Here is a 14,806-nt window from a genome sequence, read left to right on the forward strand (position 1 = left end):
CCCAGAACACCTCCCTCCATCCCACCAGCTTTCCTCTCAGACACTGCAGGAAACAATAGTTTCCATGACCGCGGTGGCCCCCACGCTTTCTCCAAATGCACCCACAATCCTACCAGCCACAAAGCTCAGTGACCGGGGTTCGTGCGTCTTAAGTCTAAAATTCTGAACGTGAAATTTAAGGTCTTAAACTGCCAGATTTTCATCAGAGGTCTTAAATTTCATTTAGTCAGGTCTAAAAAGTATTGAGTCGTAGCCTACAAAGCGGAGCTCAAGTCCAGGGTTCGAAATACGGGGGGGCAAGGTCAAACTTCAAAAAATCATTTGTAACCTTCCATCCTGTAATCTTCCTCAGTCCTACTCTCACACCATGCTCCTATTAGCCATGGACTCCCATAACTCTTTTGAAAAATACTATTCTGTACGTTTTTTTCCATATCAAAATATGGAGATTTAAACCTATACAATTTCTATATAAATACATAATTTCAATAACACATCCATAACATTTGATTTAATTGTTTATTTGGAAAAAAGTTTTTTAAAAGGACAATTTTATTATTCGCTAAATCATATTTTTGGAAATGCAATTGTCAGTGACAGGAAGAACAAAGGTCATACATAGCTTAGTGCAACTGAGATGCTATTTCTGCAATGGCCCCAATCCCAAAACTGTCTGTATGCACCCACTAACCACCTCACCCAGAAAACATAATAACAAACATAAATCCAAAAACTCCAGTTCAAGACTTTTTCATATACTCGTGTACAAACATTGAAAAAATGCATAAGCAGTTGAAAGGAAGTAAAGCTAGTGCTTGGTTACGAGGTGATCATTGGTTCTCAAAGGTAAGTCATTGTGCAAAGACTTAGCAATGCACCAGAAGGCCACTCTGTGCAATTAGAGCGTTTAAAACCTGATCCCGTTTCTGTTTTGAGGACATTTACCACGGCATGCAGGGATTTGGACAGTCACGAATGTACGACTCCAGTTTCCCCTTGGACACCTCCATGAGTGTAGTATAGGTGGTCAACTGCAGAGACCAGAAGACCAGCCAGAGAAGGAAATCAAAACGGTCACAAATGGGACTTGGTCTGTATTATGACTTTTTTTTACATTGCTTTAGGTAAATCAATGCACTGGAAGTACATTGGAAATCTTAGTGTGGGATTACCTTGTTTAGGACTGGTTTTGTGGACAGCACATCATAAACAGTCTTCGGTGAGATATTCTGGAAAGATATGAAAAAGGCCAAAAAGGTGTTAACACTGGGGGACCGTTTAACAGACTTCCTCATCTTCTGCTTCATGTTGACGTGTGGCAGGCTGTACTCACTGCCTGCATGGTCTGGTTCATGCACTTCATGGCTGGAGTTCTGCGGTCATCTAGAAAGAGGGGCTCCTTCCAATGGTCGTAGTTGGTCTCCAGGACGTACCAACGGCCCTGCTTCAGGTCAATCCTTACAGAGACAAGATCAACACCATGCTATAAATGACACCAACAGACACAGATAAGGACTACACCATCTTGGAAGTGCATCTCTGAATTGATATTGGAAATGTCATTATGGATATTGTACATTACTTGTCAAGGTATCTGCAAAATTTCCCTTTTGACAGTTCCTTGCCGACATATTTCCGCTTCAATACTGTTAGAACTGTGCACTTCTAGTCTTTGATATCTTCAGCACTTCTTGTACATTGCTTAAAGCACATGCTTAAAAGATATTAATATAAAAGGTAAATCTGTCCACTCACTCCAACACATCCAGGCTCAGGAGTCTGGACCTGGTGATGATGCAGCCCTGGCCTGTCTGGTTTCCCCCCAGTATGAAGTAGGCTGGGGCCAGGAGCTGGGTCAGGGACAGCCTATTCTTAGCATCCTCGTAGCTACATACACAGAAAATGAGGAGTATAGCTCAGAGATAAAGCATTTGACTGCAGATCAAAAGGCCAGAGGTTCAGCTCCAGTCCAAATCCCCCCAGCACGTCATTTTAGATGAAAGCGTCTTCTTCGTACATACATCAAAAGGGAACAAGGATGCAATCTCATTTGATAGTCTTATTCTTTAGGCCTACGTGTCATCCTTTTAGCTTAGTGTGCCGTTTCATCCGGCTCACCATGTCCATGTAAGGTACCGTTCATGCCTGGCCTGTTTCACCATCAGACTCTTTACACCCTATTTACACAGCTTCACATTATGTTCATAGCAGGATGCAGGAACAGGATTTATTTGGCTAACTGTGAGCGTATACAGGCACCTGGTGGCATTCTCCAGGACAGAGCGAGTAAGGAAACTCATCCACATCCCGTCACGCTTTCCCAAGATCCACTCCAGGATCCCTAGCAAAGAAACAGAGGGGTGATCATCGCCTGTCTCAAGTTTCATTTAGCATTTAGCATTTGCGTTTTGCATTGAAAAACTCACCGATGTATCCTCCATCCAGGCTAAAACGCTCATTCATGGTCAGTGTGAAAGTATGCTTAATGAAGAAAAGGAGAATGGATTTCAAATAGTATTCAAGCCCCACATGTAACCAATTTGCATTTAACATTATTACTAACTGGAAAATAGAATGTTATGAGTGTTTGTCATCTCAATCCCACTTCTATTGATAGAAAGCTAAAACCTACCGGTTTGATCCCGGTCAACATGCCCACATATCCAGCAAAGTTTGTGGACTTGAAAACAGTCTTATTATCCCTCGTGAAGTCAATGTTGACCACCAAAGGCTTGAGCTTCTCTGTGATCATCCACGACCTATTCTTCAAATCCCAGCTGGGAGACAGAGAGCCCAACATGAATCATAGCCATCTGTTTGATACATGTGTGTCTACCGTAAACCTCATTTTACAACATCAGTGAACAATTGTCAACTAGATGTAATAGAAGCTTTCAATATATTTACTGTCTTACCCCATGAATAACCCAAAATCTAGATTCCTTCCATGGATTAGATTACCTGGATGAACAAAAAGAAGAGACCAAGAGTATTTGACGATAAGTGTACTCCAAGATACAAACAGACGCACATCCAGTCCATTTGATCACGTTCCATGTCAACAGGATTTGCATCATCAACCTACCGTCACTGTCTTCAGCCACAAGTGAAGTACAAACAGTGAACACTTCATAGAAGATGTTGAACAGCACCACCTCACCTACAGGAGAGGAAACAGATTTAAAAAGCAGAAGAGAGAGAGGGTAGAATGTTTAAAATAGAGATAATTATGAGAGCAAGTATGAAACCAAAAATAAAGTTGTGGCTTTATTACCAAGAGGGAGTCCAGAGGCAGTTGCAATTCCTTTGAGTTCATCCCTGAAGGGGTAGGGGAGTGTGCTTGCCACCAAGGGCTAAAAAGAACATAAAACCGTAACCACAGATGACATGGCTATCAAGTCAGTCAACAAGGCATTTAGGAAGTAAACATCTCCAAGGTTTCATGCAGGACAAAGTACTATGATAATCAGACACACTCACCAAACCTATGTCAACCATTTCAATCAATTTCCCGCTTGGAACAAAAGCGTTAGCCAAATCCCTGATGGCCTGGATCATGTCAACCAGCTAAAAGAAATGACACCCAATTTCAGAAAAATAAACTGGTCTTATGGAATGTGAGCAATTGGAATCTGAAATCTAATGTGAAATTCTTACATCTGCCTTTTTGTCCGTGATTATTGCAGTCCATCTGTCACTAGGGTGTAGATCAAGATCTACTGTGTACCAGGTGACTCCTCCTTTAAACCTTTTAAATGGAATGGGAAGTAAATAATTGAACTTTGCTGCTGCAAAGTGATATAGTATACATGCATAAATGCTGATCCAGCGTAACAACTTATCTTCTCACTTCAGTCAATGTGTCATCTTTAAGTAATATACTTACGTTGGGCCTTTAGGTGGGTACATGTTCTTTTGGCATTCTTCCGTATACTGTAACAATTCAATCAGTACAATTTTATATTACAAAAACCTAGATCTCTTACGTAATGAAACAACACAACAGTGACACTCCCACTGGGCTAGTTAAAGTTAGCAAGAAAGCTAGCGTCTAAGAGAAGAAATTGTTTGTTATTTTAAAGACACTTACTGGAGGTATAAACTGGCCACACACTGCCGTTAACAGGGACACCAAGAAAAGCCAATTTAGCTGTCCCATTTTTCAGTTGTTATCCGAGATTTGGTCTGAATTTACAAGTGACTTGTGGTTATGTTTAGTCAATGCGGAAGTGCTGTTTTCCTCGTGATTTGACAGTGTCGGAACGTACCACTTGATCTAAAGGGGCGAGTACACCATACAGGTTCAAAATGCTCAAAGTCCTTAGACGGGGCACAGGCTGGTTTAGATCTTTAATCTATCGAATGTCAACTGTCTTAGTTATAGGAACTGCGTGAAGCTAAAACGGCGGCTATAATAAAATCATAGGATGGAGGAGTTACGCAATCTTCCCCTTTGCTTGAAAGTCCCAGGGTGGAAGTGAAAACAAGTGCACATGACCATCAATTAAGCAAAAACGTCTGTCCCAATGGGGTAAAGGTCTGTCAGGTCTTAATGCATTACGGTCTGTACGGAAGTGTAGTAACTCCGCTTTTGTTTAAACCAATCTGAAATATCACTGGGCTTTGGTTAAATGCCACTAAATACTTTTTAAGGGTTTAATGAATATAATGAGTAGCTCCACGTCAATTAATCACACCCAGAGCGTACACTGTGTACTTTTGACCAAATAAGATTTATTCATCCAAAAATGTACATTGTAATGTATGTTTTACATTTTACATAAATGTTCTGTCTGACATTAAAAAATTAAAAACGAAGCAAAAATATTTTAATAAATGCAAACTGGAAATTTGAAGACATGTTGATCATCCAAGTAGTTATGAATGTTCACTTGCAGTATCTGTCTGCTTTCATTTTGGCTCTCCTGTGGACAAAAAAATAAACAGACTTTCATTCATTCGATTGGCAAGGCCTGTCCCTCAAATCAATATACATGTCATTTTAAACTAAAACAAACCAACACATTGGTAGTGTTTCTTACCTGTCTAACAAGGATTCATGAAACTTCCCATCTGTTCTTGCTTTCTTCAGTGTGATGCTATCCTCCTCATTCACCCTCAGTCGACGATCCTGGAAGCTCTGAAACTTTTTTCTGTAAATCAAAACACCACATTTTTTTGTGTCAATGTGATAACCATTGTAAGTGGTACACATTCATCTCTGGCACACGCAACCAACCAAACAAGAACGGACGTGCAAAACAGACTAACTAACCTTCACATAAGCAGAGACTTACAAACTACACACTCACTGAAAAAATACACATTTAGAAATACAAGCTTGTGTGCAGACTTCAAACTGAGGAATTGCCAACTCTGAGACCTACTTCTGCATCACTCTTATAAAATACCCCCTATTATTCAGCTAGAATGAGTTCATAATGACTTTGCCGAGATTGGCACTCTCAGTGACTGAACATAAACCTGACTTATCACTGCAAAACACAGCTTCATCAATAACAAATGTGTCTGGGACAACGCATGCTATTTTGAGCTTATTTCCATCGCAATAAACAACCTGAATGGTGAATGAACACTGAGCGCAACGGTGCTATGGACAAACAAGTGATTTTATCAGGCACTTTAACAGCATTTAGGGTCGAGTTAGCACTAGGTATTCTGGCAGTGCTTTATGATTCTCAAACAGCACTCTGTTCCGCAAGAACATTCTGGATGCTGAGCACTAGATCAAGGCTTGGGCTCAAGGGCAGCTGTTATCATCGTGTCAATGTGATGACTCAATTTCCCTGCTGTTCAACCCACCCCTCTGAAAAACACAATGAAGAAAAAGTGGAGTAGGAGAGAATAGAAGAAAAAAAAGAAGAAAAAAAAAAAAGACACAAGCCGGCCTCACATGTAGTGCCTGGGAGTGTAATGGACCAGAAAAGGCCACAGGCGGCGTCTTTCGGAGGGTGGGGAGGTCACCCACCTTCCCATATTACTCCCACAACATCAATCCCTTCCTTGCCTGTAACATGCCCTGGATTGATGGGGTGACAGACTTACTGCCCCATTCCCTCTCCGCCTCCGTGTCTGGGCTGGTCATTTAGCTGTCAGATTTGTGGAGCAGGGAGGTTACCAGGCCGTTGGGATGAAAACGGCTGTCAAGACTACTAAAGGTCACCCGGCACCTACCTCCTCTCCTCAACACAAAATGCCACAACCACCCTTGTGTATTTTAACACTGGAAATTGTAACTAAACCCCATAATATTATTTCATAACAGATTGAACATCTTAAAAACAAAATTCAAGGCGAGATAACCAGCCTGTATACAAACGTCTTTTTGTCTTTCCAACATACATTTTCTGATGATGATATTGAAACTTGAGAGACATAAGTATGCACACACACCTGTCACCAGAGGTACTACAGAGGGTATGGGTCTACAACCCAGCTTAAGGTCCAACCCTTTTCAGAGCCAGGGAAAGGACGTCGTAGTTTACGTACACATAATTGATCTCACAGTTCTTCACGTTGCCCCGGTCCTCATCTGCAATGTCATCGTTATGCTTGACCTCCCTCTCTGCGCATGAACGGATCTGTTTTAGTATCCAGATGGAGAGAAAGAGAGATAGAGTGAGGGAAGTAACAGCGAGGAAGAGAGAGAGGACCAGAGAGAGAAACAGACAGAAACAGAGAAAGAGAAAAAAAGGATTATATGCATTCTGGAACCCTTTCCAAAGAATTTGTATTTGTGTGAGGGGGAGTGAGTGTGTGTGTGTATCAGTGTGTGAACCAACACAATATGAACCCCTCACCTTTACCATCTCCTCCTCCCCTGCCATCTTGCTCTTGGCCTCAATGTCACCACTCTCACTGTAGGAGATGAAACAGCTATTGGCAGCCATGAGAGCCATTTTACCCTAAAAGGGAGGAAAGAAATGAGGACAAAGAAGAAATGATGAGTACATAACATGCCAAAATTCCACTGACAGTAAACATCTGCATATGCTGTGTCTGCTAGGATGAAGACAAGACACTTAATTCTAGATGCATCTCAGAAAGAGCATCCTGTGAGGGAAATGTTCATTTAAAAACATCCTGTCTCCTGGTCTCCATTATGACTTATTCGGAAAGGACCAAAATGTAAATTAACAGCAAGTTTGTACGACTCACATCCTGGAAGACTGGCTCCCACTGTTCCCTGGAGCCAATAGCATCTGAGCGCCCCACCACTACGCCATCAGAGTTTATGCCCAGGTACTTGCCGTAGCCAGACTTCAGGGCGACCCTGAGATAAACAAGACGAACTGTTATAATAGAACGAGATACTGTCAGGCAATTATTTCTCATTGCCTCAAAATAAAAGCCCTGTTGCTTGGCATTCAAACAATCCAGATTCAAACTCTGAATGAACAACTCTGCAGACTGCACATGGAAAAGAAGGGTATTGTTCAGAAGAGGCTTTACATGGGCCTTGGTTAGTTCTCACTTTAACCTACCTCGAGTCTGACAGCTTGATGGCGGTGAACTGCTCTGGTGGGTCTGGTCCATCATCATCTGAAGCAAATTCAAAGACAATATATCCCTTTTAAGAGTCACATCTCTGGAGTATACTAATCTGACTGACGTTCTATTCAGAGGAGGTTGAAAGGGTTTCCCAATCAGGTCTCTTTTTTATGTCTTCAGATTTGTATTTAATGAGGGACCTGGACGGAGAGATAAGAAAATAAAAACACCCTAGCGGCTGCTTTAGCATTCCGTGCGTCACCTCGTCTCATGGAAATGAACTTGAAAGAGAAAGCGGTCGCTGTGCTAAAACGAGCCATTTAATCTCCCATGTATTGAAAGGTATAATAATGATGTGTCATTCTTTTCTGATTTGGACATCGTGCATAATTTCTTCACACAGTGGGCGTACCCTTGAGACTATGTGAGCCTTCATGTCTTCCTAACAAGCGAGGGTGATTAATATCTTATAACCTTAAACCGATGATGCTCTTGAAAACATATGCGCAGCCACACAAAGACAAAGCTCTCTAGGCAATTGCCAAACATGCTCGATCAATGCACAACTTGAATCCAAATGGCCTTCTCATCTAAAAAATATGAACTTCCGGGTAGGTTCCAGTGCAAAGTGGTGGTGGTTTCTAACTTTTTCCTTGCAAAAAAAAAGGTAAAAGGCCTTTCCCCTCTTTTTAAATGGATGATTGAATCCCTCACTGTAGTCCATACAAAGATTTCCCAGAAAGGAAGGATGAATCGTATCTCCCTTTGTCTCTGTAGAGCTTACAGTATCCCTCTCTCATCTCTCTTCAAGCCTGTGGGTATGCAGAGGAGAGGGACAACTAGGGAACTAGTCTCTCGGTCAAATAGTGAACTAGATGAATTCCAAGTTCAGAGATTCCGTACTTTTTTTTTTAAATCTTTGGACATATTATTTTACAGAACACTTCTCCCCTGAAGGCAGATAATCAGGTGGAAACTACTGTGCTTGTCACAAACACCAGTTGGCCCTTACTGCTATTCTTTGGGATAGAAAGCCATTGCAGGACAATGGCCGGACATGAGACTAGGTTGATCATTCCCTCTGCACCTATCATGTGCCCCAATCATAAGTGAAAAGGACAAGAGAAAGAGGCAGAGAGAGTCAGGCAGATACAGAGAGGGAAAAAATAAGAATAGGGAAAGAATGGAAGAGGGAAACGGAGAGGGAAAACAGAGAAAGAGAAAACCAGAACAGACAAGCCTAGCCTTCTCTCTAGTGGCCACAGCCTCTGCATTCTGAAACAGAGAGGCACTGTGCGGTAACTCACAAGTAAGAGAAGCCGACTGTGCTCCTCTGCTGTGGAATAGACACCATTAATCACCCTGGTCTGTAGGCTTCAATTGATGATCTTAAATAACATGCCTCAGAGGTCAAAGAATAGATTAATGGCTCGAGTGTGTGTTTGTGTGTGTGTGTTATCTGGAAAGCATAGCAGGCATGTATTGCTAATGGATTTAGGAACAATAGTGTCCACTTTTTCCCCCAGTACCCACTCTGATAGAATGTCATTCCTTATTGATTTTGAGGAGCACCAACAAATAGCCTGCCACTTAGTACGAAATGTGTTTTCTTTTTTAAGTGTGCAATGCACCTCAATGCCGTGGTCATAGAACAGCAGCAAATATAGTCGGAATAAACATTTACGGAGGCAATTTTTTTTCTTCTTCCTTCAAAAATTAATGAACAGTAAAAACATTGCTTCCATTTTGCCAGACTACGCACCCTAACAGAACATGATGTCCATTACTGCTCAATTATTTTCGTTTCCCAGCATGGGGATATCAGGAAACTGCCCCCCCAGAGAGCCTCTTCTATTCTCCTCTTAGAATTATAAATTCTTAACAATTACTGGCTCCATTTACTGTGCAATTAAAGGAGGCTTACTGAATCTGTGGCAGTAATTTCTACTGACTCAGTATGAGACTTTCTCAAAAATAATACAGTAAAAATTTAGAAGCCTCTGAGGCATCACTTAAGGCCCATTTCCCTTGCCTGTTTAAATAGCGGGGGTTAGACAAAGTGGAATGATTTAAACCTTTAAGGGATAATTTCGAAACTAGAGAATCCTCTAAGTGTACAATAAATGTGAAGAATAGTTTGAGAGTTTATGTAAAAGCAGTAAACACGTTTGATCATGGATAATATTGTAGAATGTAACTGGAATTTAACTTTCCTGCACTGTATCCTGTGGACACATGGAGACATTGACAACGACTTTGGTCTTTCAATTATGCAAAAAGCACTTGTATTGAGTATTTTAATGTAAATATTTCACACTTGAAGTTGTACATAGAACTATGAACTAGAGCCCGACCGATATATCGGCGGGCCGATATTATCGGCCAATATTGGAAATGTTCCAAACTATCGGTATCGGCATTTATAATGGCCGATAAATGAATATTAATGTTTTTTTAATTGTGTTTTTGTTCAGAGGACTTTAAGTTTCATATCTTGAGTTTGTATTGTTATACATTTTATTTATTAGAAACTGCATTAACATATTATTTTAGTGAGGAAATAACAGGAGTCAGATGGCTGAGCAGTTAGGGAATCGGGCTATTAATCAGAAGGTTGCTGGTTCGATTCCCGGCCAAGTCGAATGACGTTGTGTCCTTGGGAAGGCACTTAACCCTACTTGCCTCGGGGGATGTCCCTTTACTTAGTCGCTCTGGATAAGAACTTCTGCTAAAAGTGACTAAATGTAAACTACAAATAACTACTGTTAGGGAAATCAGTTTGTTTTGTTACGCGTTTCTGGATTTTGTAAAATATTTTTTAATATCGGATTTTTAAATGACCAAATATTTGTATCGGTATCGGCCTTAAAAATCCTTTATCGGTCGGGCTCTAATATGAACTGCTGTCTTTACGAATGTACGTTATCGTGAAGCTCACATAATAAGGAGTGATGTGGATTACACAGTTGCAAGCATAGTCCACATCACATGGTCTAATCCTTTACCTTTGTGTGGAGCGCCAACAGTGAACAGGCCAGTGTCCAGGGCATGGATGTAGGAATGACTGTGCATCTCTATAGCAACAGTTCCTGAGATTTCTCCAAAGCTGCTGACGCACCACCATCCACCTGTAGGTGTAAGTATAGGTGATAAAGATGTACCGTAAATGATCTCAACACCTTCGCAGACATTTCATATCTGGCTGTAGAACGGGGGAATGGCAGTTACCACAGGAGAATCGGCCACATACCAACAATGTCAACTTTCCCTTCTCCATCTTCTCTTTTCCTCTTCTTGTCTTTATTCTTTTTCTTTTTTCTGCATGGAAGACAGTACAGTTACACACGCGCGCACACACGCACGCATACACACACACTCAAACACACACACACACACAAACATCAGCTCTAAAGTCTAAGCTCCTCGCTACTTAGCTATGCATTCTGTGTGAAAGCATGACTTTAACCACGATAGCTATTGTATGTAGCTATCTAGGTAGCCTGCATGCTAAAAAAAAAAACTCTAAAATATGTTTTGCATCTGGGTCTCCACTTTAATAAATTACTCACCCTTTGTTCTGACCCTTCAATACGAGTTTAGTAGATTTTACATGCGAATATTCAGCCATTTCTTCAGCCTTTAGCTAGATAGCACCCACCAACCAGCACGACAACAACATCCGTAAGTACGGTGGCCGTGAGGTTCCAATTAATTTCAAACTAGAACAGCGTCACCCTCTGGTGATCCTGCCATAAATGTATGTAGCCTACATATTGGCATGAACGTAAGCATATCCATATATCCTACGTAGCCTACATAGGCACAGTCCTCATAAAGTTAATGCGTAAAACATGAAACGTGGAATAAGATATGTAAACCTACAAACTCTCATTTGTATTGTTGTTGAGTTTGTTTTACTGTGGTTGAGTGAGTCGGTGATGGTTTTGTGAGGGAAACTGACACAACATTCACACAAACCCTACACACACGTATGTACGCACACACACACCCACACCCCCCCCCCTGCCCCCCCCCCCCCCCACACACACACACACACTAACTCCCCCAGACCATACTGGCAGTGTAGGAGTGAGTGACTGTCTCCTGGCCTTCCTTCTTGCTAGTCTGGCTCGCGTCTCAGTAGACTGTGGGTCTGCAGTCTCTGACCAGCCGACTACAGTAAATTATAGCCCAGACCTTATTGGCTCTGTGTCGTATTCACTAACGCAAGGATTGTGGGTATGAGCACAGTGTGCACATGCATGTGTACACACAGACTGCTTAGACCTTCTCACACACACACAAACACATTATGAATTTATATACAACATACTGATAATTCTCACTCTGTTTTTTTCTCTTTTGCACACATTCCTCTTTCAGTCTCTTGAAGCTAACCACATGAACCTGAGAGGGGAAGGTGACAGGGGCATGCTCAAATAATGTTTATGCTAATGATGCCCTATTATAGAGCAATGGCCCAATCAGGAAGCAAATGGCGGGAGGTAATAAATCATTGGCTGACATTGTCAGGAAGTCAACTAAATGCGACATAAAGCTTCGTCAAAACATTATGCTAGACAGAGATCTACCTCCACACTGCACCAAAACCCACACAAAAAGGGCTGACATGGTTCACTGAAGTCTACAGAAAACCTTCCGGTAAAGAGGTAAGAGTATTCTGGAAGGTGGGTTGGCTGGCTGACTTAAGTGTCCACAGTATGCTTGGAGATGATGAAGACATTTGCTTTGAAGTTTGTGCATCTAATCATTTACAGTTTGAGTCTGGGGAGTGAGTAGCATTCTCAAATGCCAATCCCTACTTCATCTGCAAACACATTGTTACCATTATTTTACATTTTGGCTGATTCAGCACTACTTAAATAAGCATCCAAGTTTGGATCCGTTTTTTTTATCTATAATGTTCACAAAAAAGCTTTCTCGAACGAATACAGTTAAAAGATGTGTTGGGGAGAAGCAGAGTAGAATCTACGCTGAGATGTGACCTTCTGTCCTTGTTAAAAGGCCTTTTGGCTAATAACTCCCTGTACCCCATTAGTTGCCTCTTAACTGTGAAAAATAGCATTTATCTTCCATTATGTGTGGCTGAGACTCAAAACTATGGAGAGACAACTCTCTTTTTCTCAATTCACAAGACTTTGGATATGAACAACACTGCGGCCAAAATATGTAAAGATGTCCCACTCTCTCTCTTTCCCAATATCTCTCTTTCTCTCCTCCCTCCATCTCGCTAGCTCTCTCAATATCTCTCAATGCAGGGTCACTCAAACTCAATTGGGTAACACTCGAGTGATGTGGGGTGAAGTCATGACAGCACTGAGCAGGTGTCTCTTCTTCAGTGACAGCGCACAGCGACGGTGCCTTATAGCCGTACTCTCACTTTGTCAATGTCACAGAGGGCCAAACGCATAGCATTCATGTAAGTTCTCAAATGGGTGGGGGTCTTTGAAATAGGAGATATCAGAGAGACCAAGACGGATTCGATAACCTAACATTTAGGATGATGTCTCATAGGAGGCCCTCTGGTTAAAAATGACATAATGATGTCATTTCTTCCTACGTTTTTAAGGGTGAGGTTTGAAGGAGACGTTAATCTAATTGACGAACGTGTAAGACAGGTGGCTATTTCTTCTAGTGAAAAGGTGATAGTTTACATTTTCCCCCCAAAAAGAATTGAGTCAACTGAAAGCAGACTGAACAAAGTACAATTTGAATACATGCAAGTGTTTGTGTTGGTACACAATGCTGGTGTGACTAATGTCCTCAACCCTCCTGTTACTCATACAGTTTAGAAATGGATTAACTGTGAAAACAGTGTTTTTCAGGTGAGTACTTTTCACATAGTGGACTGGTCTTTCGTAATACTCAGTTTCATGGGGCTCTGAGTTTGGAAATTGACTATAGTCTTAAGTATTTTATAGCAATTTTGCAGGAGGATACGGCTGAGAGGAGTTTAGTGAATGGATAAACACCCATGAAATGCCCTTTCAGCGCCTAGTTTGAGGTAACAGACAAGCTTTCCTGTTCCAGTTCACCAAAGAGAGGATGAGAGGAGGGACATAGAGGTGAGGGGCTTACTTACACCTCCCGGTGAGGAAACACAGGCCCTGGCCTGAAGGATGTCAATGCAGGGTGTTTGGTTGTTACAAGGAGAAAATAAAGGTGTGTAAAGGTGCGTATTGGTAGGGGACTACACGTGCTTACCGGGCATACAATCCTCACCAAAGCATTTCTGCCTATTTTTAAAGCGAGACATGAAACAGAAATATGTAATTGTTGATCAATCTACTACTATTGGATAGTAGTGGTACATCAACTATCGTTTAAACTTTTGGTTTTGGAGAAATTAAAATATGTGAAATAATGGGTTTTCAATGTTCTGCCATGCCAGATAGTGTTCATTGGCAGGGTTCAATATACAGCCGGTCCTCTGTAATTACAAACTCTCAGCGGTGATGAAACTAGTCATTTTGGTGCCCAATGAAAATACAAATTTTTCAAAAACCTCCCGGCTTGTGTTTTATCTGTTTAGGGAAAATGATACTGCAGCGGAACTGCTGTGTGTGCTGTCAGTCTGAGGACAATCCTTCAGTGGGCATCTTCCAATCACAGATGGAAAGCTGTATGAAGCATCAAATCATTATAATTTTTCATATCTTATCGTATGGATGCACAGACTCTGGCTCTTACCTCATCTTCTCAGTCTGGCCCTCACACCTGCATGCATAAACACACACACAAACACACACCTCTTGTCTCAACGGCAGCTGCATGCTGAGAGAGTCTCTGCTCACTGTTGGCACACACTTAAATTTTCTCATCACGGCACCTCGGCTCCCTCGCCCGCTCCTTCTGTCACTCTCTCCACCTTACCGCCTCCTTTCATCCCCCCTTCCATCTTTTCCCTATAACCCTGTACAGTTCCTTCAGTGCCCATCCCTTCACAGACCTTGGGGCTCCATCACTCCATCACTGCTGACTGTTAAAAGAGACACATTTGTCTCTCAAATGAGGCCTACCCTGCAGATTGGGCAAAGTTGTTTTACAGCAGGAATGACTCATCGTCTCCTGGACTTCCACATGCAGCCACTGGGGGGCGTAATGCACTCATGGATGTCCATCATGGTCTTAGGCACATCCACATTGGTCTGCACGACAACACATTCTGTCATGTCTGTGTGCCATTGCTAGTTTTAGGAAGTAATTCGAAATAAATAAATTAAACACTTTTGAGTGCTTTTTTTGTAGGTCACACAACCTGAGGAGATTGGAT

General features: G+C 41.7%; 2 protein-coding genes across 2 annotated transcripts; both read right to left on the minus strand.

Moving 5' to 3' along the window:
* Positions 1–500: 500 nt before the first annotated feature.
* asah1b (N-acylsphingosine amidohydrolase (acid ceramidase) 1b) lies at positions 501–4,232 on the minus strand. Its single transcript, XM_067250138.1, has 14 exons — positions 4,091–4,232; positions 3,887–3,933; positions 3,658–3,748; positions 3,481–3,567; positions 3,275–3,353; positions 3,086–3,160; positions 2,916–2,961; positions 2,633–2,777; positions 2,427–2,481; positions 2,260–2,341; positions 1,756–1,887; positions 1,334–1,457; positions 1,173–1,229; positions 501–1,031 (listed from the first exon to the last, which is right to left on the minus strand). Exons 1-14 carry the CDS (start codon positions 4,157–4,159, stop codon positions 942–944), a joined length of 1,179 nt encoding a protein of 392 aa, XP_067106239.1. The 5' UTR covers positions 4,160–4,232; the 3' UTR covers positions 501–941.
* Positions 4,233–4,721: 489 nt separating this feature from the next.
* Positions 4,722–11,193, minus strand: frg1 (FSHD region gene 1). Its single transcript, XM_067250559.1, has 9 exons — positions 11,082–11,193; positions 10,763–10,830; positions 10,518–10,640; positions 7,506–7,563; positions 7,180–7,294; positions 6,822–6,926; positions 6,511–6,602; positions 5,043–5,153; positions 4,722–4,925 (listed from the first exon to the last, which is right to left on the minus strand). The coding sequence occupies exons 1-9, from the start codon at positions 11,138–11,140 to the stop codon at positions 4,889–4,891; spliced, it is 768 nt and encodes a 255-aa protein (XP_067106660.1). The 5' UTR covers positions 11,141–11,193; the 3' UTR covers positions 4,722–4,888.
* Between the last annotated feature and the right edge of the window lie 3,613 nt (positions 11,194–14,806).

Source organism: Osmerus mordax, chromosome 14 (genome assembly GCF_038355195.1).
Source record: "Osmerus mordax isolate fOsmMor3 chromosome 14, fOsmMor3.pri, whole genome shotgun sequence".
Lineage (NCBI taxonomy): Eukaryota > Metazoa > Chordata > Actinopteri > Osmeriformes > Osmeridae > Osmerus > Osmerus mordax.

What these genes read in the sequence shown, in the direction of transcription:
- asah1b (XM_067250138.1), bottom strand. Translation starts at nt 4,159, where the DNA reads ATGGGACAGCTAAATTGGCTTTTCTTGGTGTCCCTGTTAACGGCAGTG. An exon ending in TCACGGACAAAAAGGCAGAT is followed by an intron (nt 3,568 to 3,657) that starts GTAAGAATTTCA and finishes CATTTCTTTTAG; the next exon opens with CTGGTTGACATGATCCAGGC. An exon ending in CTGAGCCTGGATGTGTTGGA is followed by an intron (nt 1,458 to 1,755) that starts GTGAGTGGACAG and finishes TGTCTCTGTAAG; the next exon opens with GATTGACCTGAAGCAGGGCC.
- frg1 (XM_067250559.1), bottom strand. Translation starts at nt 11,140, where the DNA reads ATGGCTGAATATTCGCATGTAAAATCTACTAAACTCGTATTGAAGGGT. An exon ending in TTGAAGGGTCAGAACAAAGG is followed by an intron (nt 10,831 to 11,081) that starts GTGAGTAATTTA and finishes TCTTCCATGCAG; the next exon opens with AAAAAAGAAAAAGAATAAAG. An exon ending in TGTTGGCGCTCCACACAAAG is followed by an intron (nt 7,564 to 10,517) that starts GTAAAGGATTAG and finishes AATTTGCTTCAG; the next exon opens with ATGATGATGGACCAGACCCA.